Source organism: Berghia stephanieae, chromosome 8 (genome assembly GCF_034508935.2).
Source record: "Berghia stephanieae isolate SIO BIC M18660-M18661 chromosome 8, UCSD_Bste_1.3, whole genome shotgun sequence".
Classification (NCBI taxonomy): domain Eukaryota; kingdom Metazoa; phylum Mollusca; class Gastropoda; order Nudibranchia; family Aeolidiidae; genus Berghia; species Berghia stephanieae.
The window spans coordinates 21663981-21686774 of NC_088367.1; the positions used below are offsets into that span (position 1 = coordinate 21663981).

The window sequence follows — 22794 nt, forward strand, 5'->3', positions numbered from 1 at the left end:
GTACGATGCCTCAAGCATGTGGAGGATGTGTCGATGGTGTGTGTTAATTTGGATATCTGTTTGCGAAGGATGTCTGTAGTAAGTCTAAGTCGTTGCATAGCACACTTGGATTCTAATTCCAGAAACTGGGAGAACTGGGATGAGGTTAGAGAGCCTAAAGAAGGGTGGAAATGTGAAACGAATCCTCTAGGGGCCGTGCGTTTCCTAAGGCAGTACAATAAGAAATTCAAGTGGCTGCTAGCTCGAGTTTTATAGAGGGTGGCGTGGGCGAGAGTGTAGCCTACTTGAGATAGGTGGATGGGGAACGAGGAAAGAAACGTACAAATGTCCCGTAAGGAAGAGCGCAAGAGTTGCTTGGGAGATGTATGAGGCATGGTGAAAATAGGGAAAGAGGGCGAAAGGCTAAAAGGATGAGTAAGGTAATCAATAAGTATAGGTAAACTGGAGAGGCGAGTGAATGAGAGAAAGGAAGGGAGGGATAGACTGAGAGGTGTGGTAAGAGAGAGGTAGTGGTTGAAAACGTGGGTGTGGTGAAAAATAATGTTGAGATGTAAATGGTAAGTGGGGAGGGGGTACTAAAAGAGGTAGACTGGTAGGGGAGAAGAGTGTAAATAAATATATAAATATGAGAGTAATGAAAAGGTGATGATAGTGCAATGTTGGATAAAACTAAATTGATAAACTGAAGAGTATATTTAAAAAATGCAACATATAGCAGTACAAATAAAACAGAAATAAACACTATACCTACGTAAAGCACTAGGTAACACTGATGGGGACGGTCCAAAAACACGGTATGGCAGCAGAAGTATAATTCAAGTGAATCAACGAAAAAACTCAAATGAATCAACACGGAAAAGTAGAAAACGGTAAGGGCTGCCTGAAGCCGGTGATCGTAAAATACTAACGAAAGAGTGGTGGTCAATCCTGGTGTTGAGTCCGCGTGGAGTCAGCGTTCCCAACTTTTTATCGGTGTATTCCACTTTACTATCGCCTCGTTCCTTGGCGACGATTCGACCTTCGCTCATCCAACAACCCCCCCCCCCCCCCCCCCCCCCCCACCTCCGCCGTGACCCTTTCACCTCGCCCCCTCCACGGCCCCCTACTGTTCCACTACAGCGTTCTACTACTACTACTACTACTTCTACTACTACTACTACTACTACTACTACTACTACTGCTACTACTACTACTACTACTACGACTACTACAACTACTACTACTACTACTGCTGCTACTACTACTACTACTACTACTACTACTACTACTACTACTACTACTACTACTACTACTGCTACTACTACTACTACTACTACTACTACTACTACTACTACTACTACTACTACGACTACTACAACTAATAATACTACTACTGCTACTACTACTACTACTACTACTACTACTACAACTACTACTACTGCTACTACTACTACTACTACTACTACTACTACTACTACTACTACTACTACTACTACTACTACTACCTATATGTCTTTTATCTTCCATTATAGTCTCGAAAGTTCTTTTAAAAATTTTTTATTCTCTATTGTCTTCTGGCACTTTTCTACTCACTTCATATCTTGTTGTTACCAACATAAGTGCCTGCTCCACTCACTTTTCTGAATTAAAAATTCACCCCATACACCGGAGCATACTCCATGTCTCAATCGTTTCTATGTTATATGTTTGTGATGAGAATATTGGCTATTAAGCTTAACTGCTGGTCAAAATTACTTCGCGATGGTGGTGAACGAATCGGCGATCTCAAGAAGTGGGTGAGAGAGGGATCTAGAAATGACTTTGGGTTTGAAACGAATATTTTTGTGTTCGTGGATAGCTCACACGGTAGAGCCACGCTCTCACCTGCCAGGCGGAGTTGTCGTACCAATAAGGTCGCAGGTTCAAACCCCACCACCGCCGCGGAAAAAATTTTTTTATTCTCTATTGTCTTCTGGCACTTTTCTACTCACTTCATATCTTGTTGTTACCAACATAAGTGCCTGCTCCACTCACTTTTCTGAATTAAATAACATTTCATTCATACTGCAACCACCATTGAGTACAGACGATTCAAGTTATTTTTCATTATATTTTATTTGTTTTCCACGTTTATTTGTGTATTGTTGTGCTGACGAAGGGTTTGTACCCGAAACGTCCATTGTCTGTTTTGTTCCCATACGAAGCCTTTTCATTTTCACTCTTTCGTTAATGAGCAATAATATACGTATCAGCGGTGAACTGATAAATCAGGAGCTACTGAACTCCTCTTAGCCACAGAAGCAAAGACAACGCCTGGATAATATAGGCGAGTATGAGTCATCAGAGTGTGACACGCGAACCCTAACAAACATTGAAGACTTGACATGCTGGACAAACTACGCCGCTTTATCCAATAAGAATGCTTGACAGATGACCCACCAACAATATCCTGGCCACTGGCCCCGCGATTTTTTTATTTTTTTTTTTTTGCACAGCTTGCGGCCGCTTTTCTGATTTGCATTGCAATCGCAAAATCTGCACGTTTTGCACATTTTTGACAAAATCTTTTGTATATATATATTTTTTGCTAAATTTGCAAGCCTGAAAGCTTTGAATTTCCTTTATTTTAACAATTTCATTGACAGCAATTATTTATTGTAATTTTGTTTTCCCTACATTGTGCATATTTCCAAATTTGCCATTTTTGTCCCATAATTTTAAGTTTGAAATTGCGTGATTCCGTGGGGATATTTTATTACATGGGTTGCATATAGTTATTTGTTGGGTGCGATACAACATATTTAGAAAATTGCAAAATTTTTGCAAAATTTACTTATTTTCTTCTGCAAAATTCATCATTTTCTTTGCAAAATGTTCAAATATTTTTTAAACCGCGGGTCAGATTAGCGAGATTGGATACAAGGGTTTATAAACAGTTTGCACAAAATAGAAAGCAATCAATGCTTCACGATTTCTATTCGTAGAAACAATAATGTCACATTTTGTTGTCGATAAAACGTGAAAAAGAAAATAAAAAAGAAGAAAAGAAAAAGAAATAAATAAATAACAAAACAAAAAAAATAACAACTTCCAATGAGACCATAACATGACGGCCCCTTGTCCCTACATAAATTGGCACATGTAATCTTTTTATCTGTTTTGTCTTTTATTTGTGCTTAGATACTTTTCTTAGCTTCTCCGCTTAATCGACACACTAACCCGAACTCCCGAGGGTGTGCGACTGTAGTTATGGTAGTGCTAGGTAATAAATTGCAGAGAAAAATGGCTACTGTTTGCAAAGTGAAATGTGTTGTTCAGTGAAATCCACATCAAGTCAACACTCTTACTTAAAGTCAACTTCTGCTCCAACTTCAGTAACTGTTGTAAACGCCAAAATTCTCCAATTTGTTGCTTATGAATTTAAGTCTGCTGTATTTTTTTTTAGAGTTAAAAGAGGTGATTATTACGCCACGAGAGGTGTTTTGATAGGCACTTAGATTAATATCATTATGGAACGCTATGAATAAGAAAGGGTGACAAATTTCTTATTTATTTGTAGAATGTTGCCATAATGCATTTTTATTGTCAGAACTCAACCCCAACCAGAATAGAAACAAATAATATTCGTTAGATAAATCTATAACCATGAATACATGGAGTAACAGTGACCCCAAACGAATCAGGATTTCTGAACAGATTTTATAAATATCTCTCTCTCTCTCTCTCTCTCTCTCTCTCTCTCTCTCTCTCTCTCTCTCTCTCTCTCTCTCTCTCTCTCTCTCTCTCTCTCTTTCTGTGTGTGTGTGTGTGTGTGTGTGTGTCTCACCCTCTGTTTCATTCTCTCTATCTCTCTCAATCTCTTTCTGATTCTTTCTCTCTCTCTCTCTCTCTCTCTCTCTCTCTCTCTCTCTCTCTCATCCTCTCTTACTTTCTTTCTTTCCCTCACTCTATCTCTTTCTTTCTTGCATTCTCTTCTCTCTCTCTCTCTTCTCTCTCTCTCTCTCTCTCTCTCTCTCTCTCCTCTCTCTCTCTCTCTCTCTCTCTCTCTCTCTCTCTCTCTCTCTCTCTCTCTCTCTCTCTCTCTCTCTCGATTTTCTACATACTCCCCACTTGGACAAAACTTTGTCCACAATCGCACAAATAAGCAAACAAAATGCTCGCTTAAAATTAAAGTAACAACATCAAATTCAGGTGCAACTAATCAAAGCAAAGAACAAGAGGTGTTATCAATAACTATCAGCAAATACTTAAAGGCAATCAAAATGTAGGAAATGTTCGTATGAGAAACCTAATTAGCAAATTAACTCAGTGATAAATAAAGACAAACCCATCAATATACCAAGTCTGGAGATTAGTGATGGGAAAATAGAATAGACTGGGTATTGTCAACACCAAAAAACATCTAGACGTCTCATCCTTATTACTATGTAATAGATTCTCCGTCACCAATCATATATAAGGGGCAAATAAAGCATAGGAAAGAAGTCGTGCGGCTATGTGGTCTAGTGGTATTTCACTCGCTTTCGGACCGGAAGGTCCTGGGTTCGAGCCTCGTGCTCGGCGCATAGTTGAGTCCTTGGAAAGGCCCTTTACTCACATTCTCTCACCGTACTCAGGTGTAAAATGAGTACCTGGCCGTTAACAGCGTTGTCTCTGTCCGAAAAATTGTAATATCGCTTAACAGGCGTCATGTCCCGTCCTACATGTTAAATGTTGCTGGTGACCAGGGACCCCTTGTAAAGCGCTTTGAGCACATTTAGTGGATATTGCGCTATATAAAAGCTCAATAAAAAAAATAAAAAATTTAAAAAAAATAAAAAAAATGTTAAAAAAGAAAAAAAAAGTCAATTTTATAATCTTTACTAGTGAACAGTCCTTGTTCTTGAAGAAGAGGGAGAGGTGAATATTAATCTAAGTATAACTTAATAAAAATATATAGTTTCTTGTCAATTTATGCATATAAAAAGAGGCTGGTTAAGAGGAAAACAAATATTGCTGTTTGGTTCAACAACATTTTTAAAAATATATTTTTGTCAACCGACAGACCATTTTGAAGATGTGTGGAGTTTATAAATAACTGTATGAATATGTGTGGAGTATATAAAAAACTGTATGAACATGTGTTGAGTATATTAATAACTGTATGAACATGTGTGGAGTATATATTAATAACTGTAGTTCATTCATTTATGGACCAAATTTCTCAATTTTTAGATTCTATGCTATTCTAACTATATTCTTTAATCACATGCTTCATTGCAATAAAAATATACCAAAGAATCAGAAAGCGAAATATATAATATAATGGGACAGGCATTTGGCAAAAAAATTGAAAGACGCCCGTATAAAATAACAATAATCAAAAACAACTTGTCAACAAATGCATATTGGACAGTAATTAACATTTATGTAGTTTCCCTGACATACATTGCATTTTGAATAGAAAAGTAAAAGCCTAGATATTCCAACAAGAATGTCTTCCAAGGTGCTGTGGAGAAAATAAAATAAAATAAAAATCTTTTTGTGAAGGCAAATTTTAATTGTCACGATTATCAGAATTTTCATATTAGAAAAGGAAAAACCCTAAACCCAGTGTTATTGTTATATTTTATGGTAACCGTTAAGCACTGATGAGCAACTGAAAGGGCAGTGCTCATTTCTTTGATTCTGATTGCTCACCACAAATCTCCCTTTACAAGAGATCCTAGGCCAACAACAACAACACTTAATATGAAGAAAGAGACATGCAGCCTGTAAGGTGCTAACATTTCTTTTCAACAATGCTTAATGAGTGAAGAGCCTTTAAAACAAACTAAATTTTGCATCAAACTGCATAACTCCCTACCTAAAAATTTTAAAATCATTAAACACAAAATTCACCAGTAAGAAATATCATATTTTAATACGTCTAAACCAAATAAAAACTGCTACATGCCATTTATACATAAAATAAACGTTGTAGATGACCATCATTACAAAATAGCAATTGATTTAGCTATAAATAATGGTCATGGAATTGAGCGGTAACCTTTAACTGTCAGGGAATTTTGTCTTTTGCATTAAAACTGAAATTTTCTCTAAAACTGCAACCAAATTGCTGTGAAATCAAAATCTGTAATACTTTTTCCATTTGCGTAAGTCCATAATTGTCATCAAATTTCCGTAACTATTACGGATGAACCATTGAAGTAGGCAGGCATGCTAGTATCATACCACAAAGCCGTTCACCCACACACAGAAACAATGATTGGCTATTATTGCTTTACAACTGGATAGGAAGAATATCAATGTTGTGAACTGCAAACATCATGAGATAAGAATATGATTTGTATTCCTTGATGTTCTCTTTCTAGTTCTGAATGGCCGTTCAGATCACCCAAAATACAGCCATCGTTGTATAATCTATGCTTAAAATTGAATCTTCTTCTTCTTTTTCATTCCCCTTCATATATCTCCATATTTGAATGTCTAGTTGGTGAAGGAACGCCGTCATCTTCCTCGGCTATCTCAGGGACCATACAATTTAGTCTGCAGAGGTATGGTAGCAGGACATAAATCCCCTCTTGCTTTTGCATCCGTTGGGCAGGTCTGGACTATCCGGTTATCGTCAATTCCTTCAAAACAGTCACATATGCCTGTTTCTCCTATTTTGAAAACCTTGTGCATGTGGTATTTCAGGAGATGGCAGCCCAAAGATTGTGACCTGGTCTTTTCTATTCAAAAGTTTGATTGGGTCACAAATTTATTGAAAAGCTCGGGGGTGTCTTGTATATGTTGGCTTTTGCCTGGGCCTTGATGATAGACTTGATTTTGCCAACTTTATTACAGTTTTCATCTTATGTTTCCTCAGAAACTATTTTGGCCAAAGTATCTGATACTTCATTTTCTTTGATGCCGCAGTGACCAAGAATCCATTGAAGTCATAACTCTTTTGCTCTTTGATTTAATTTCATTTAGCTCTGCATTTACATGATACAGATCTGTTTACGTTGGGTTGTTTAAAGTGTAACACTTGTTTGGCATCTGAAAGGAAGACTATTTTGGCATTGACAGAGGTTTTGATTCCCTGATCATCTTTATTCCTTCCTCAATTGCCATCAGCTCCTGTTGCCTTGAACTATTCTTGTATTTCTCGGTTTGGACATTTAATGTAGATTTCAGTTCCTCCAAATATGATTGCTGTAGTGGCCATATCATTAGGTTATATTCTAATCCATTCATTTTTGGGGTAATTTTCTATTCAGGGCCCCTATTTTGTAATGGAAAGCTTGTTCATGATTTTGGAGTATGAATGGATTCAATTACCTCTAAAAACCATCTTGTCGGCCATGGCAATTCCAGTATCCCCAGAGAAAAAGAAAAACATGGCTGGAAGGCCACAAGCAATGTAAAGAAGAATGGCAATCAAACCCTTGAGGCGGAGAACATTTGGGGCACCAAGAATAGATTTCTGAAAAATAAATGATTTTTATGATAAATCATTTCTGATTTTACTTGATTCATATTGTTGGATGACTGAATAACACGTTATAATAAAAACAAGAGGGAACCTATGAGCTGGAAGAGCAACTGGGTTCTCTACAATCACAATATTACACTAAAAGCCTTATTCAGCTTTACAGTCTTAGCCAATTATTACTTCCTGCTTTGATGAGAACTAAAATCTGATTGCTAATGAATCAATGTTCATTCAGTAGAGTTCTTGAAACACACACACACACACACACAAACACAAACACAGACACACACAAACGCATGAAAACACACAAACTTTCTCAATTTTGATTAATGTTTTTAAAACATTTGTCTGGCCTCCCTGTCCACCAAGCAGCAACTGAGTAGCTGTGTTAGATCTAGCGGAAAGATATACTATGCACCTCAGTTGCAATGAAGTTATCATTTTTGACATTGATCTGCAAGAGTCTTACCTTGTAAATTCTTAAAATTGGTAAAAATTACTGATTCCTCCCCACCCCCTCCCCCTCCCCCTCCCTCTCTCACCTTGCCCCACAAGCACGACAGTGTTGGTCAATGACTCTTCATTCAACATACTTAACCTTCTTTTACTAGGTCGATGTCAAGTTTAATGCGTCATCTTTCAGCCCCCCCCCCCCCCCCCCCCCCCCCCCCCCTACGTCTCGCATCAGATCAGAAATGTAATTTTCTCATTCCCACATGTCCCATTTTTCTTCATATCTTACTGCTCAATCTAACTGTTATGGTCTAGAGAGATAAGTACTATATTATCTCCTCTACTGACGTCTTTAGTTATCTCAAACCTTTGGTCACGATCCTAATGTACGCACCTAGATTTAGTTAAATTGGGATTAGTTACTTCATGTCTAATGTTGTAAGAGTGTGGACGTGTTTGTTACTTGAGATGGGGTTGACCTGTACGTTTTAGATTGTATTAAAATGTCTAAGTATTGTGTTTGTAGTCATATTGCCCATGTAGTGTAAGTATCATTTGTAATAAGTGATTAATTGTTTTAACACCATTGTGTTATTCCTTTTGTTTTATTAATCTTCATGTCAATCCTCCGAATCTACTCCTACAATTCTCGGTTGGCTCACTTACGGAAGTTGAGCTCACGTTCTCTTTTTTTTCTATCTTGGCTCACTGTGTTTTGTATTGTGAGCCTTGAGCAGTCCTATATCAAGTCCTTTTTATGTTACCAGCCCTAGGACTTCATATACAAGACTGATCGCCACCCTCTTACTAAACCCTACGGGGCCGTTCGTTTTTTTCCTATATAACAGTACCCTTGCCGTCAGGCTTTAATGGTATGCAGATGTCGGTGACAATCAAAGGCATTCCTTTCTCGTCTTTCCCCTAAGACTTCTTCCGCACTAGGACAAAACTGTCCCAGGACAAATTTGTCCTGTCCTACTGGAGAAAACTTCTATTCAAAAAGGGTTCCGCACTAGGACAGGACTGTCCCGGGACACACCTGCGCGAATGCATTAGGTTTTTTTTTTGGTTTTTTTTTTTACAAGATTCAAAAGTTTATTTGTAGGCAATTGTCAATATAACTCATACAAGAATATAATATTTTCATCAACAAATCAAGTAAATAAAGTCAATAATAAAGCAAGGCAAACAATGATAGTACTAATGATAATAATAGTAATAATAATAATAATAATAATAATAATAATAATAATAATAATAATAATAATAATAATAATAATAATAATAAATAATAATTATAATTATAATAATAATAATGGTGATAATAATAATGTAAAATCTTCTAATTAATAGATTAGTTATTTAATAGTTTGAATTATAAATTAATAATTTAAAAAATAAGTCCTTGGTACAACTCAAATAATTCACATTTTATGAATCAACATAAGATACGACATGACGATAATGATTTTTTACACTGTACAATGGGATTTGTTTACATAAGATCAAGAGTAATATTATTGCTGCTGCTACTACAACAACAACAACAACAACAACTACTACTACTACTACTACTACTACTACTACTACTACTACTACTACTACTACTACTACTACTACTACCACTACCACTACCACTACCACTACTACTACTACTACTACTACTACTACTACTACTACTACTACTACTACCACTACTACTACTACCTACTACTACTACTACTACTACTACTACTACTACTACTACTACTACTACTACTACTGCTACTACTACTACTACTACTGCTACTACTACTACTACTACTACTACCACTACTTCTACTATTACGGCTACTACATATACAACAACAACAACAACTACTACTACTACTACTACTACTACTACTACTACTACTACTGCTGCTGCTGATGCTACTACTACTACTACTACTACTACTACTACTACTACTACTACTACCACCACCACTACAACTACCACCTCTTCTACCACTACTTCTACTACTACAACAACAACAACAGCAGTAGTAGTAGTAGTAGTAGTAGTAGTAGTAGTAGTAGTAGTAGGAGGAGGAGGAGGAGGAGGAGGAGGAGGAGGAGTAGGGATGCAGAAAATAAAGACAGGCATTTCAATTTTGACACGGCGCCGCCAAGTCTGGGACTTTTTTGTCCTAGTGCGGAAGTCTGCTATATTTTTCTACTATCACAAACGATATGAACACGGGACTGGGACAGTCCTGTCCCGTTGATTTTGTAGCATTTCACAACGGCTTGGGACACAACGGGACTGTTTTGTCCCGTCCCAATAGGTGCGGAAGATCTCTCTAAATTCTATATGTTACAGATTTGGGACAGGACTGTCCCGGGACAGTCCTGTCCTAGTGCGGAAGAGGGTTAACCGTTTCCCCATCGGGTGGGGAAGTGATGTCACTTTTACGTCATCAAAGAAATTCCGTAACTGACCGGCTCACCAGTAAGACGACTGTTCTTCCGACAATGCTGTCTTTAAAGTAATGGATACAGTTAAGGTACTGCTATTTACTACGAAGGTAGTATTTCCCACGCAAAAAACGGTCAAATTTCATACATATCTACAAGTTGCAGCATGAAACGGAAAGGCAACTAGTAGAATACTGCATGATATTTTACTAGGAAGAAGTATCAAGACGTGAAGTCAGATTTATTGTGTGAGTAATGCTGCCAGATGGCCCAGTGTATGATCAAAATTGACACACGGAGAATCGCGTATATATTATAAATTAAAATTTTCTTTTTGTAAAAATAAAAACAAGTCTTTTCCTAGGTTAGTCCATAAAAAAATCAAAATCGATGTCTTTTAACGAGGTCAGAGTGTTTGAAATGTTTGGCCACGTGAGGTTCTATTTGGTCACTTTTGCAGTCTAAATTGGCTCTGAAGAACTCTGGCCATCTGGCATCCCTGTTTGTGAGAAAGAAGTATAAAAAAATCTGCATTTAATTGTTTGCCTCTTTAGTTTGTAAACTTCCAAAGCAAGCGGTTGTGTATCATTCGTTTTTAAATGGAATTATTATAATTGATAGATTTCAGTGGATTACATGATGTGCAACTGTGCTTATGGTAGTCATTATCACATCAATATGCTTTGACTTTGATTCCTAACATGTTACATGTTCTTGAAGTGAGTTAAAATTACAGGATCAAATAAAAATATATAGAAATACATGTCGCAAAACCAAAGCATAATAATACTATTACTATAACTTCTCTGAGTCAGAACTAATCATAGTCATGGTGGAGTCATAGAAAATAGAACGATTAAATTGAAATTAATTCATTATTAATTTGTGATGGATCACGGATTACACCAACCACAGAAATGGTGAGTCTTGACCAAATAAAATCCGAGACTTTTGTGTACATGAACATTGTAACACACACTTTTGAACACAAAACACCCCCTTCCCCATACACCCCCCCCCCCCCCCCCCCCACACACACACACACACACACATATCACCCCAACCCCCCCCCCTCCCACCTCCCTTCCCAACATACATTCTCAATACGAATTGAACTAGTGATTTGTTTGGGTAATTAAAAAATTAATCTCCTTCCACTGCTACCCGCCCCCCCCCCCCTCTCTCTCTCTCTCTCTCTCTCTCTCTCTCACACACACACACACAATCTCTCTCTCTCACACACACACACACACAATCTCTCTCTCTCTCACACACATACATACACACACACACTCACATTCACTAATTGACACAATGACAATCATAAATTAGGCAATGACGGATCAAAATGCAGCGTGCACTATTTATTGGATTTGTCTATCTTGCCCTCCTTTTCTCCCAAACCTCTTACCTCCTCTTGTCTTGAATATACGGATGACTGGGTTTTTATTGACTTATCATGTGTAATTAATGGTCAATATACTAAATAGCTGGTGTCTGTAAAATGAACGTCAATAATGGCATTTTTCAGAACTTAGTTTTTGTTCTCTCTGTGTCCGCAGTCTATGTTGGTCAATATGATATCTATGTATTCACTCTCTCTCTCTCTCTCTCTCTCTCTCTCTCTCTCTCTCTCTCTCTCTCTCTCTCTCTCGCTCGCTCCCGCTCTCTCTCTCTCTCTCTCTCTCTCTCTCTCTCTCTGTGTGTGTGTGTGTGTGTGTGTGTTTATGTGTGTGTTTGTCTCTCCCGTTTTATTGTGAGAAAAATAGAAGTGGAAAGGCATGGGTGGAGGTCGAGAGTGAAAGAGAGAGAGAGATAGAGAGAGGAGAGAGAGAGAGAGAGAGAGGGAAGAGAGGAGAGAGAGAGAAGAGAGAGAGATAGAGAGAGAGAGATAGAGAGAGAGAGGATTATTGATTTACGTAGAGAATACGACGAAATACTATCAAAGAGAGAGAGAGAATAGAGAGAGAGAGTAGATAGAAGATGAGAGAGAAGAGAAGAGAGAGAGAGAGAGAGAGAGAGAGAGAGAGAGAGAAGAGTTATGAATAAACTGTTGTGGATGAGAACATTAAAGAGAGGAGTGAGAAAACAAATAAATTGTATGGATGAACATAATATAAATATACATATGAAGGTAGATCGATTGTCGATTGATTTTGTCGGTATGTAGATGGATGGATGTATCTATGAAGGAAAAGATGGATAAAATGAAGAAAAGGTGGAAAAGAAAGAGAAATATAGATTCATAGACAGGTAGATAGATAAATAGGAAGGCGGATGAGAGAGAGAGAGAGATAGAGAGAGAGAGAGAGAGAGAGAGAGAGAGAGAGAGAGAGAGAGAGAGAGAGATGTAGCACCATATACCTGTCCCAACAACGATCAGGCCCTGTGACTAAAACCACCCCACTCTCTCTCTCTCTCTCTCTCTCTCTCTCTCTCTCTCTCTCTCTCTCTCTCTCTCTCTCTCTCTCTCTGTGTGTGTGTGTGTGTGTGTGTGTGTGTGGGTGTGTGTCTGTCTCTCTGTGTGTGGTTACTTTATTTCTCTCTCCTTTTCTCTCTCTCTCTCTCTTTCTCTCTCTCTCTCTCTCTCTCTGTGTGTGTGTGTGTGTGTCTGTCTCTCTGTGTGTGGTTACCTTATTTCTCTCTCCTTTTCTCTCTCTCTCTCTCTCTCTCTCTCTCTCTCTCTCTCTCTCTCTCTCTCTCTCTCTCTCTCTCATTTATCAATTCCGGGAATCTATAACATCTAAAGATGGACGAAAAGAAGAAGTCACTGTACCAGCCGCATTGGTCTTTCTGCCAATGCGGTTATTTTGAACCATCTAAAACCAACCTGTAACACACACAAAACCTACTACGCAAAAAATATCCCATTGCAATGTGACTGTGAGTATCACTGGAAGCCTCTGACTCACACCACTGCTTGCATACACTCAAACACAGTGATACTCCCATCCCTACCTTAACACCCTGATTGTGAAAATGGAAAAGCTTCAGATGAGAACAGTAAAGCGCTGTTCTCATCTGAAGTCTTTCCTTTTTCACCTTTTTGTTAGTAATTTTTACTATCCCAGGCTTCAGACAGCCCCCATTTTTATATAGCTCTTTACTGCATATACAACAGTCTCTAATGGTTTCACATAAATTGGTTTACAATGTAGAAGACTGGTAAACTATATATAAAAGACAGATAACATCCCAGACACAATGACAATTACAAAGGGATAGGTGATATATCATTCCAGCTTTGACTGCATCAATGAATTTTGAACATTTCAGTTGGAGTGAGAGGGAATTCCAGAAATGGGCTGCCGAAAAGTCAAATGATGGCTCACCAAGTAATGTTAGATAGATCAGCATTCTATTCACAGGATATCAGGCAATTGCAAACAAACTTATTCAGAAATGTGAAAACAGCACTTTATTCATAAACAATAGTTTTGCTTCTTTTACTCTTATAAAAAATCTTGTTCATTTAGCATTAATTCTACAGTTTTATTTATTGATTTACCTTAATCTCATTTTTGTCAAACAAATTAATAATTTATAAGTATATCGCCAAAATTTGAAAGTGTAATTTATAATAAAGTTGAGAGATTGATTTCACGGTGAGAGTGAGTGTAAGTATTAAGCTTGCCACTGGTCACAAACAATAAAGCTGAACATTAAGAAATAAATCAAATTTGCATACCGTTAATAATATTTCAACTTATTGATTTAAAAGACTCAACCCGGAATGAACATATTAATTATCCCAATGACTGATTCAACAAATGCTAGTAGAACATTTTGATTTTATGAGTAGTTATTGCAAATACATACCAAGTTCGATCCTGACATTGAGTTTTCAAAACGTCTAGCTGTTATTTCCACAATGATGACAATCAAATTTGCACAGCACCAGACCAGAGCATCAGACTGTGCACCATGCCAGTAGCAGATAAAAGCAAAAGCTAGGATTGCTCCAAAAATTTGGTGTAGGAATCCAGCTCTTGAACCTCCCCAAGGAATGTAGATGTATCTCTTGACAAAATTATACAACCCGACATCGAAATATTTCCACGTGTCAGAGAAAGAGTACATCCAGCTGATACAGGCAGGTGGCGGTGGGGGTGTCAGGCCATCTAATACTGAAAACACAGAGCCTATCCCAATTAGGCAGAAGAATTTTAGGTGTAAATATTGGCTCATCCAAACACCTAAACCAATAACTGCTGGTACTGACATATTTCGAACCATCATTGGGTGAGCTTGGATTCCTGATATGAACATAAAATGGGACTGAAACTCAATGAATAATGCAAATACTATGATCTTCATCATTCTCTTGGAAATGTCCTTTAAATTAAAATTATGGTCACGTGATTTGTAAAACGTTGCATGTTGGGGTAAAAACTGATCAAACGTCAAGATTGGACCTTGGAAAAATACTGGTAGATAAAAGATATATGTTAAAAAGTCAATTATGGACACTGTGTCGAATGGATTATGTTTGGAATCATAATTCCTGTCAATACTGGAAGCAGATTTTTCATGAAGATTGTCCATTTTAGTTGTGATTTCTTTGGATGTGTAGGACTTATCAGCAGAATTCTTATATTTGATAATTTCAATAGAGCCACTGATCAGACGAATGTGCACATATGAGATGGCAATAAAGAAAGGAACACTATCTGGTCCATTGTATTTCACATAATAGAGCTGAAATTTAAAAAAAATAAAAACAAAATTATTATTTTTAAAAAGAGGTTTTTATATTTATTAGATTGTGAATAAAACTGAAACTTACATTCAAGTTCATAATATTTATTTCTTCGAGCATCGAGCAGCAACATTTAGAGGTCTACGTTGGAATGAATTGAGAGTTCTTCCGACGTAAATCATCTTATAAGTTGAAAAACAGACACCCATTATTATCAACCTCCATTGACATTCGGACAAATCAGATTAAATTTCATTTTGTTTCTTTTTATAAAAGATTCAAGTCCTCTAAAAAGGGGAATAACTGCAACAAGCCTGAGAATACTCAAAAATGTTCCAAATCGGTTAAGGCAGAGTTATCTCTTGAGTAAAAATAATCCCATTTGACAGTATTTACTTTAATTTCTAGCTGGAGTATAATCTAGCGGCGTTTTTTTTAAGGAATAAAAGAAAATGATAATATTTTTTAAAGATTAATAATGATAAAAAGTCCACATTTTCACAGGAAAGAGTAAATTTTGACAATACTTGAGGGCAAGAAAAGTAGAGAAAAGTGAGCCCCGTAAAGCTTAAACTAAATTTCTAAAACTAAGATGAGCTGAACACCACAGCTTAAGTGAGTGACATATAATCAGTGGGTCATAATAACTCTAATGTAATCTTGAAATATATTTATGCAGTATAGATCATTCAAATCTAAATACAAACGGATCAAGTATTGATTTAGATGCAGTACATTTACATAGAACTATCGAATTCAATACAATGTCAAATCATTGTTTAGCAAACAAAACTGGAAGAAAAGAATGTCTGTTGACAAGCTTATACTTCCTGTTGGATAATTATAATAAAATGGGTTCATTCACCCATATTGATTTATTCCATAAATATGGAAATCCGTGAGAAAATGTTTTAGAAACCTGAAATTATGCCTTTTAAGCTAAACAAATACACTATACATGCTACTTTTGTAGGTAAAAGCCAATCTGCCAACTCATCTAAACTGGTGCTATTAATCAAATGACTGATCATTATGCTCTTGCAGATTATCTGAATAATCATTTGAGTCAAAGGTTGAAAAAAATACACGTAATTTAGAAAAGGGTAGCAAGTTACACCTATACCAATCAGTTGAGAATAGTTTTATAATTTGTTAAAATCTGCCATACCAGTAAGTCTGTGTTTGTGGGCAATAATGTAGTAATGGCTGTACGAAACAATTTTTGCCCCCCCCCCCCCCCTTTTTTTTTTTTAGATTATAAAGATATTGCACAAGAAAATCAGATGATATCCATTTGGATTTTTTTGTAACCGTATTATTGAGTTATGAGCCTTCTAGGACATGACGTCTCTTTACATAAATATTTATCAATGTACATGAGATTGAGAAAAAATTTTGAATCTTAACAGTTGTGTGAATAAATTTATTTCTTTTGTAATGATACATAACACCATTTAAATCTAAAAGGTAAAATTTAACCTTTGAAAGATGCCTTAATTTTGGACATGGACAAATTTTCACTTTTGACAGTCCACACAGGAAAGTTAATTCTTTCAAATGTCTATCCTTGAAAATAACACCATTATTCATTCTGATATACCAACCTGCTTATTCAGAAACCACTCGATATTAAGAGTGGTAGTGAAGAAGAGTGCTATAGCCCACACTATGGAGGTATGTCTTTGTCGAGTAACAAGGTACATAATAATACTTTCCACGAGACACAACAAAGTGGCTCGGACACCAAAAAACCAAGTAATAGCCAGGAAATCATATAAGAGCCTCAGTGATCTCTGAACCTGTAAGGAAACAAGATGGAAAATAAATTATTGATATCATGATGAAGATCAATAATTATTCATTGAGTGCTGAATTATCATAATATTGAATAGGCACAATTACACTCTCATGCTTGCGACCTAAACTAAGTTGGAGATAAAAAAAGACGTTGAGATGACAACAAATTTGCCGTCCTTTGCTAATTGACACACTTCATTGATTAATTTAAGACGCTATATCCAAGCTGTCGGAGGTTTGAAAAAGTAAATGTTTCTGAAATAAACGTAAATGGATTTTTTAAATTGATAAGAGGAACACAATGAATACGTACAATTATTGCAGGAATCAAAATACAGGAAATTAACTGGGTAGAGAGAGCTAAAGAGGATTGTTTAGGTGGGAATTAGATTAAGAAAAGTTTTTGATGGACATTTCAATGGATTAAGTAACTGCAAACTATTATGTTGGCAGATGTGGCAGATGGTGGATGGTTTTTGGAAAGATTTTCTTTCAATGCAAAAAGCTGGTAGTAGAGTCAAGGGGTGGGGATAATTTGCCAGTTATGACTACGAAAAAAATATCCCGATTCAAATATTTATATAAGAGCCTAAATTGCGATCCACTGCCCCAAAATAGAATTAGCTCAGAATGAATTGAAGAGTGGTTTTCCAAACTCCCTAACTCCGCTTTTCCCATTTTGAAAAATGGAGGATTATTTCCCCTAACATTTCTCATTTGGTCTATCATTTTATCATATTTAAACTTCAAATTCATGCAAATCTAGGGGGAATTCTTGTGCCCGTTGATGCTTAAAATAAAACTTAACATGTCAATTTATCTCATTGATGGAAAATCTCAAAAAGTAGAAAAATCGGGTTAATGAGTTTAGGAAAACCAGTCTTCAATTGGACCATGAAAAGTGAATTAATAAATAAATCATAAGAAATATGAACTTTGGATCATGTATTGTTCCGCCATAAAGAATACAAAATAAGCCCAAGTTACATATAAATTCATTTTCCTACATCAAAATACATCGTCACGAGAAGGTGGGTCATACTATGTATAAAAATTACCCAACGTGATCAAGAATGTTGTGTATTATATTAAAACAAGATCAGTTTAACGGGACATGCGCCAGCTAAAATTTTAATTTTTAATTTTTATAATAGATGACATAAACATGTAACCCAATTCACTTAATAGCTAGAGATTCAAGAAGTAAAAACAGCATACAGGGCATGCAAAGAATATTCGTCTGATTCGTTAGATTAGTTCCATTTTCAATAAAAACACAGGCTCAAAAACTAATTGACTATTAGCAATAAATTATGAGTATGAAGATAGATTATTATATTATCTAAAAATACACTTTTCTCTTAAATGCTGGAGATTGTTTTGGATCTATTCATGTGAAATTCCAAGAGGGTGAAAAAAAAAAGTATAAAATTTGACAAATTTCACAAAAACAAATATTTGAAATAGACTTTTTTAAATATCAAAACAGGTTTGCTTATATTTTTTATATAATGCCCGATTATTGCCATCACAAATATTCTAATGTTTATTTTGGGTCAAAACAGTTTGATCCAACTATACAAAACATCATTCGATGGATGCAGTGTATGACTAACTCTTGACAGGCACCATACCTACATCTATACAACACAGCCAAACACAAAGCACACAAACATCACACAAATGCATAAAATTAATTATACTTAGTCATAATTATTATGTTTTGTATAGGTTGATAAACTGTCCACACCTTGGGAATGTTTCAACCATCTTCAAACCTTTGTCACATGGTTGACATTTCCAGTCCTGGCATTCAAAACTGGTATACAGAAGCAGAGATACAGTATGTTGGTCTCTATTAATAGGTTTGAAGTTGAGCATTCACCCCACGCTCTCTCTATCCCCGAGTCAGGGGGGGGGGGGGGGGGGGGGGGAAGGGGTTAGACTGATGAATATATTTTAAAGTTTATCAAAGCTGAAGGCCAAGTTAAAGCTTACTGTGATTCTATTTACTGCACATGCTTGTTCAAAAGCATTATTTACTCCAGCTGAAAATAAAACTTTACTTATTTACTAATATTAAGCTTTATTTTCCTAACTGCTACTGTGCACACGAAAATCTAAAAAAAAAGTCAAGACCTGGCCTATTTTTTTAAATCTTTCTTTTTTGTTGTTGTTTTTTTCTGTGTTTTCAATGTTGTGTGTAATTTTACAGAGAATATGAAGAAGAATGTGAGGAAAGTAAAAGTGGATGTTTTTGATAAAAGTATTCCATTTAGTGCATCTTGTTTCATTCAATTACAGGGGTGGAATAAGGTTTTTCCTTTGCGTATTCTATAATAAGAAGATAAAGCCAGCAGTGATGTCATTACCTTTGAATCAGGTTATTAATTATTACTATCATTCCTCATTTACCTCCCTTGCACCTCACCTCTCATCCCATATTCTCAACACCTAATCGCTTGTTTGATTTTAATACAGAACATTAAAAGCATCAGGCCATCACTGTCCCATTAGTCCCCCACTAGTATTGGTACACTTTAGAACTGGACAGAATGAGGCATTGGATGCCTAAGAGATTGGTCAAACATGCTTCAAGCTTCGTCTACACACACACACACACACACAAACACATACACACACACACACATATATATATATATATATATATATATATACACACACATATATATATATATATATATATATATATATATATATATATATATATATATATGTATGTATATTATATATATATATATATATATATATATATATATATATATATATATATATATATATAGTAGGCATCCTTCCGTCTCAAGAGACGATGGTTTGCGCCCTGTATGGCTTTAGTCTCATCAGTCTTGTTGAGAGCAACGACGGGTGTGACTCAGCAGACCAATCCTTGCATGGCAGTCTCTACCGCAGTTGTTGCACACATAGTTTGACTGTGTGTTTGGTATTTGGATCTGCTGCCTCTCTTTCCTCCTTGCTCTCCTCTCCTCAAACTTCATCTTTCTCCTCTCCTCACCTCTCTTCACTCCCTCCATCACCGCATATCTCCAGCCGTTGCGGTCGTCAGCAAGCGACTCCCAGGTGTTTGAGTCGATGCCTGTCAATTTCATGTCTCGTTTGCAGACATCATAGAAGCGCAGAGCTGGACGGCCAGTTGGTCGCCGTCCAGAAGCTAGTTCACCGTACATGATGTCTTTGGGTATGCGTCCATCGTCCATCCTGTGTACGTGACCAAGCCATCGCAAACGTCGCTGGCAGAGCATGAGATGCATACTGAGGGAGTTCGCTCTTTCTAGCACTGCATTGTTAGTGAGTCTGTCCTGCCACCTGATGCCAAGAATTCGTCGTAGACAGCTAATGTGGAAGTTTTCCAGGCGGTTCTCCTGTCTGGCATATGTTGTCCAGGATTCACTGCCATACAGTAGGCTACTGAGTACACATGCCTGGTATACTCTGAGTTTGGTATTCAAAGTGAGTTGGTTGTTGGTCCACACTCTCTTGCTCAGTTGTGCCATGACAGCGGCAGCTTTGGCGATGCGCTTGTCTAATTCTGCATCAAGTGAGAGGTTGCTGGTGATGGTTGTGCCCAGGTATGTGAAGTGATCAGTGACTTCTAGCTCCTCGTTGTCAATGTAAATTGCTGGTATAGAGGGGACATCCTGACACATTACATTTGTTTTCTTGATGCTGATCGTCAGCCCGAATTCCCTGCATGCGTGGGAAAACCTGTCCATCAGCCGCTGGAGGTCTTCCTCGGTATGCGCGCATAGAGCTGCATCATCTGCAAATAGCATTTCCCTTATGAGGACTGTGCGAACCTTGGTCTTTGCTCTCAGCCGTGCCAGATTGAACAGCTTCCCATCACTTCTGGTGTGTAAGTGGACTCCTTCTGGGGACTCTTTGAATGCAAACTTCAGCAGTAAGGAAAAAAATATACCAAACAAAGTCGGTGCGAGGACACAGCCTTGTTTCATGCCGCTGCGCATGGGGAAGGGTTCAGAGGCTCCACCGTCGTAGCTAATGATGTCCTTCATGTCGTCGTGGAATGAGGCAATGATGCTAAGCTGCTGAGGAGAACAGCCAATCTTCTTTAGCAGCTGGAAAAGGCCCTTCCTGCTTACAAGGTCAAATGCCTTTGTCAGGTCAATAAATGCAATGTAGAGGGGCATCTGCTGTTCTCTGCATTTCTCCTGAAGTTGACGTACTGAGAAGATCATGTCCACTGTCGACCTCTTGGCTCTGAAGCCACACTGCAACTCTGGGTAGATACGTTCGGCGAGGACTTGCAGTCGAGCAAGGACAACGCGCGCAAAGACTTTACCCACAATGCTCAGTAGAGAGATTCCCCTATAGTTATTACAGTCACTACGGTCTCCCTTGTTTTTGTAGAGGGTGATAATCTTGGCATCGCGCATATCCTGGGGTACCTTGCCTTCCTTTGCGTATTCTATAATAAGAAGATAAAGCCAGCAGTGATGTCATTACCTTTGAATCAGGTTATTAATTATTACTATCATTCCTCATTTACCTCCCTTGCACCTCACCTCTCATCCCATATTCTCAACCCCTAATCGCTTGTTTGATTTTAATACAGAACATTAAAAGCATCAGGCCATCACTGTCCCATTAGTCCCCCACTAGTATTGGTACACTTTAGAACTGGACAGAATGAGGCATTGGATGCCTAAGAGATTGGTCAAACATGCTTCAAGCTTCGTCTACATACACACACACACACACACACACACACAAACACATATATATATATATACATACATATATATATATATATATATATATATATGTATGTATGTATGTATATCTATATATATATATATATATATATATATATATATATATATATATATATATATATATATATATATATATATATATATATATATATATATATATATATATATATATATAAATTAGACAACATACATGCACTCATAGAAATAGCCTCATTTGTCTCCGATCAATATAAATATTTGGAAAAAGAGTTATATCAACTACAATGCAAGTGAATGTCCAGTTCCTTTGAAATTTCCGTGTTGGCCTCCAATAACCATTGAAAATTTTCTATTGAAAAATCGGGATTTAAAGGGGGAATTGAGACGTGCTCAAGATTTGCATCATTTCAAGATTTGCATGTTCGAGATTTCTGTGCTGCACTGTACTTTAATTTTGAAATCTCAAATGTCTCAGATGATTTAATTTAACTCTTAAATAACATTATCGCCCAATATTGCCAGAACATATGTTGCAGACCAGCCATTTGTACTATGCAAAAAATCTTTTAAGATATGTTTCATTTTGTGGTACATTTCCATCAATAAATTAGAAAGATTCCCCTACATCAGCCATCCAAGGTAGGAATACTCAGCAGGGCTACTGTTTTAAATTCAAGTGATTAAAGAAATCAATATTCATGTTAAAGCAAATCACAGGCCAACCATAAATATATGAGATGCTAACTTTATAATTGAGCATGCCTTTAATGTTTAGAAAATCTCACCCAATCTTTAATCGGTATAAGTTTGAAGAAGTGACCAATAAAAACATGACCAGCAAGCAGGGGCAACAAGTAAGTCATCTGCCAGGAAAAAGTGCTCCATTCTCGATCAGGAGAGTCCTTAAAAAATGAGAGGAGAGAGGAGAGAGAGAGAGAGAGAGAGAGAGAGAGAGAGAGAGAGAGAGAGAGAGAGAGAGAGAGAGAGAGAGAGAGAGAGAAGGATTACATTATGCATACACCTTTTAATCCAGCAGGTTTAAAGTTTGACCTGGAAGATTTTGGTACCAAGCTAATTTTTATTCAGATGAAACGATACCATGTTCTAAGCCTCCCATGAAAAATCCACCAAAATCCGTCCATGAGGAAAAATAATTACAGCCATGTTAATTTTAACACCTGAAAATATTGTCTTTGTTAAACGGAAATAATTATACTTTT

General features: G+C 36.9%; 1 protein-coding gene across 1 annotated transcript; it reads right to left on the reverse strand.

The window, feature by feature from the left end:
- Positions 1-4013: 4013 nt before the first annotated feature.
- On the reverse strand, positions 4014-22446 carry LOC144977807 (protein-cysteine N-palmitoyltransferase Rasp-like). Its single transcript, XM_078923201.1, has 5 exons — positions 22360-22446; positions 16631-16825; positions 14147-15025; positions 7285-7429; positions 4014-5467 (listed from the first exon to the last, which is right to left on the reverse strand). Exons 1-5 carry the CDS (start codon positions 22435-22437, stop codon positions 5385-5387), a joined length of 1380 nt encoding a protein of 459 aa, XP_078779327.1. The 5' UTR covers positions 22438-22446; the 3' UTR covers positions 4014-5384.
- Positions 22447-22794: the final 348 nt, after the last annotated feature.

Coding starts and splice junctions, on each gene's coding strand:
- LOC144977807 (XM_078923201.1), bottom strand. CDS start 22,437: ATGACTTACTTGTTGCCCCTGCTTGCTGGTCATGTTTTTATTGGTCAC. Junction 15,026..16,630: donor AGTGGTTTCTGAATAAGCAG/GTTGGTATATCA, acceptor TTTAAATTTCAG/CTCTATTATGTGAAATACAA. Junction 5,468..7,284: donor CGACAAGATGGTTTTTAGAG/GTAATTGAATCC, acceptor TTTTCTCCACAG/CACCTTGGAAGACATTCTTG.